This window comes from Egretta garzetta, unplaced genomic scaffold (genome assembly GCF_000687185.1).
Source record: "Egretta garzetta isolate BGI_Z169 unplaced genomic scaffold, ASM68718v1 scaffold67, whole genome shotgun sequence".
Classification (NCBI taxonomy): domain Eukaryota; kingdom Metazoa; phylum Chordata; class Aves; order Pelecaniformes; family Ardeidae; genus Egretta; species Egretta garzetta.
In genome coordinates, this window is record NW_009260340.1 from 251396 (window position 1) to 253188 (window position 1793).

The 1793-nt window shown below is 56.3% G+C and overlaps 1 protein-coding gene across 1 annotated transcript in view; it reads left to right on the forward strand.

Annotated features, from left to right (window-relative positions):
• The window catches only part of WWP2 (WW domain containing E3 ubiquitin protein ligase 2), a 45876-nt gene extending 44089 nt beyond the window's left edge, over positions 1–1787 (forward strand). The window contains exons 23-24 of the mRNA XM_035898039.1: positions 777–858; positions 1096–1787. Of these exons, the coding sequence (XP_035753932.1) occupies positions 777–858; positions 1096–1195 (182 nt within the window). The 3' untranslated portion in view covers positions 1196–1787. The remainder of the gene's footprint in view (positions 1–776; positions 859–1095) is intronic.
• The last annotated feature ends 6 nt before the right edge of the window (positions 1788–1793 follow it).

Consider the following 1793-nt stretch of genomic DNA (forward strand, 5'->3'; position numbering starts at 1 on the left):
TCCATGTCTCCATCGCAGGCTTCAGGCCAGCCCACAGCACGTAAGCGGTGAAGCAGCTGCGACGTCTGAGCATGGTGATTTAATCCAGTGGCGTGCTGTACCCAGACAAATTCCTTAGCTGTGAACTGTGCCGCCACAGTTAACTTTGTCAGTCCAGCTTGTAATCGCATTTTGAATGAGATTTGATTTTTGATTTAATTTTGGTTTTTGCCTGATGAAACCCCTTTTCCAGAAAACCAGTGTGGCGTTACTCCGCTCTCATCCTTTAATTTGCTACTCTTTGGGGCCTGTACCAGCCTTTCCCGTACTTTTCCTGGAATCGGTGTCAAGTTAACCAGCTCGTTTATTCTTGCTGGCATATTAGCTTTTTTCCAGCCCCCTGGAACCTCTCCAGCATTCACAATCTGTTAAAAAGCGACCTCAGTGACTCAGACTTCCTGAGCCAGGCCCTTTAAAACTCTTGGATGGACCCACGCGGTGCTGCGGGTCTATGGATAAATACATTTTAGCACTTGCTCTTTAACCACCCTGCTTCGAAGCCGTGCCGTTACCTCTCTAGGCTGTGAAGATGCTTTCCAGCTTTCTCCTGTCTAGTTTTTTGTGTGTCCTCTCTGCAAAGGGGCCAGAACAGGCAGGGAGAGCTGCTTAGGGATTTATGCCCTGATGTGTCTCTGGGGTCACAAGGGCGTGTGACGGTGCGATCTGCTGGCTGACGGCGTGGCGGAGGGGTTTTCTTTTTCAGCTCCTGGTCATGTAATGAGATTTGCTGTGCTAATAATTAACAGGCAGCAACGGGCCCCAGAAATTCTGCATCGATAAAGTTGGCAAAGACACGTGGCTGCCTCGGAGCCATACATGGTAAGTCATTTCTGCTCGGCCCTGTTAGGAGTGCGTGGGGGCAACCGCTGGCAGTCCCTGCGTGGGGCCCCGGGCATCCTCCGTCCCCTCCGCCCGTGTTCCCACGGGACGTAGCTGCTGTTCCTGGACGTGCATCTTTACCGCAGCTGCTGCGCGCGGCTGCAGCTTGAGGGGAGCCTGCAGTGGGGAGGAGAACTGGGATTGCAGCGCTATTCACGGCCTCTGCTGTCTCTCCAGCTTTAACCGCCTGGATCTCCCCCCCTACAAGAGCTACGAACAGCTGAAGGAGAAGCTGCTTTATGCGATTGAGGAGACGGAAGGATTTGGACAGGAGTGATGGAGCTTTGGTGCTTTCCCAGGGGCAGGAAGGGCCCTGGAGCGCTGCTGGCCGCGAGGTCCTGCCCGCCGGCACCCGCAGAGCCCAGCGCCGAGCCCTCTCCGCGGGATGGTGCGCAGGCAGCTGCGGACACTGTTGCTCTTGTTCCTGTGCGAGATCTGCACTAACGCAGAAATGGGTCCACGTTTCCTTCCCCAGACAAATTTGAGGTGTGATGGGGAGGTGGAGGCGAAAGCCTGGCTCTGCTCGGCTCGTGAGGGGTGCGGGCTGGCGCGGAGGGGACGGGGAGAAGCCCTGGGCCTTGGCAGGCAGCGCGTGGTGCACCGGGGCTCCCCCGTCCCCTCTCACAGACACAGTTACATGAGATCTGGTTTTGGCACAGGCTATTTTTCCCCCCTAGTGTTTTCTACCTTCTCATGGCATTTTAATAAATGCAGGTGAGGAGGGGAAATGGCTCTCGAACCAACTCTCAGGTCACTTTGGGGCCCTATTCTGCACCCAGGAAAGGTAACGGGGAACCCCCAGTCGATGCCGCTGGGGCCGACGCTCTGCACGAGGGCTGGGACGGTCCCTTCCCTGCCAGACCCGCGGCTGCCTG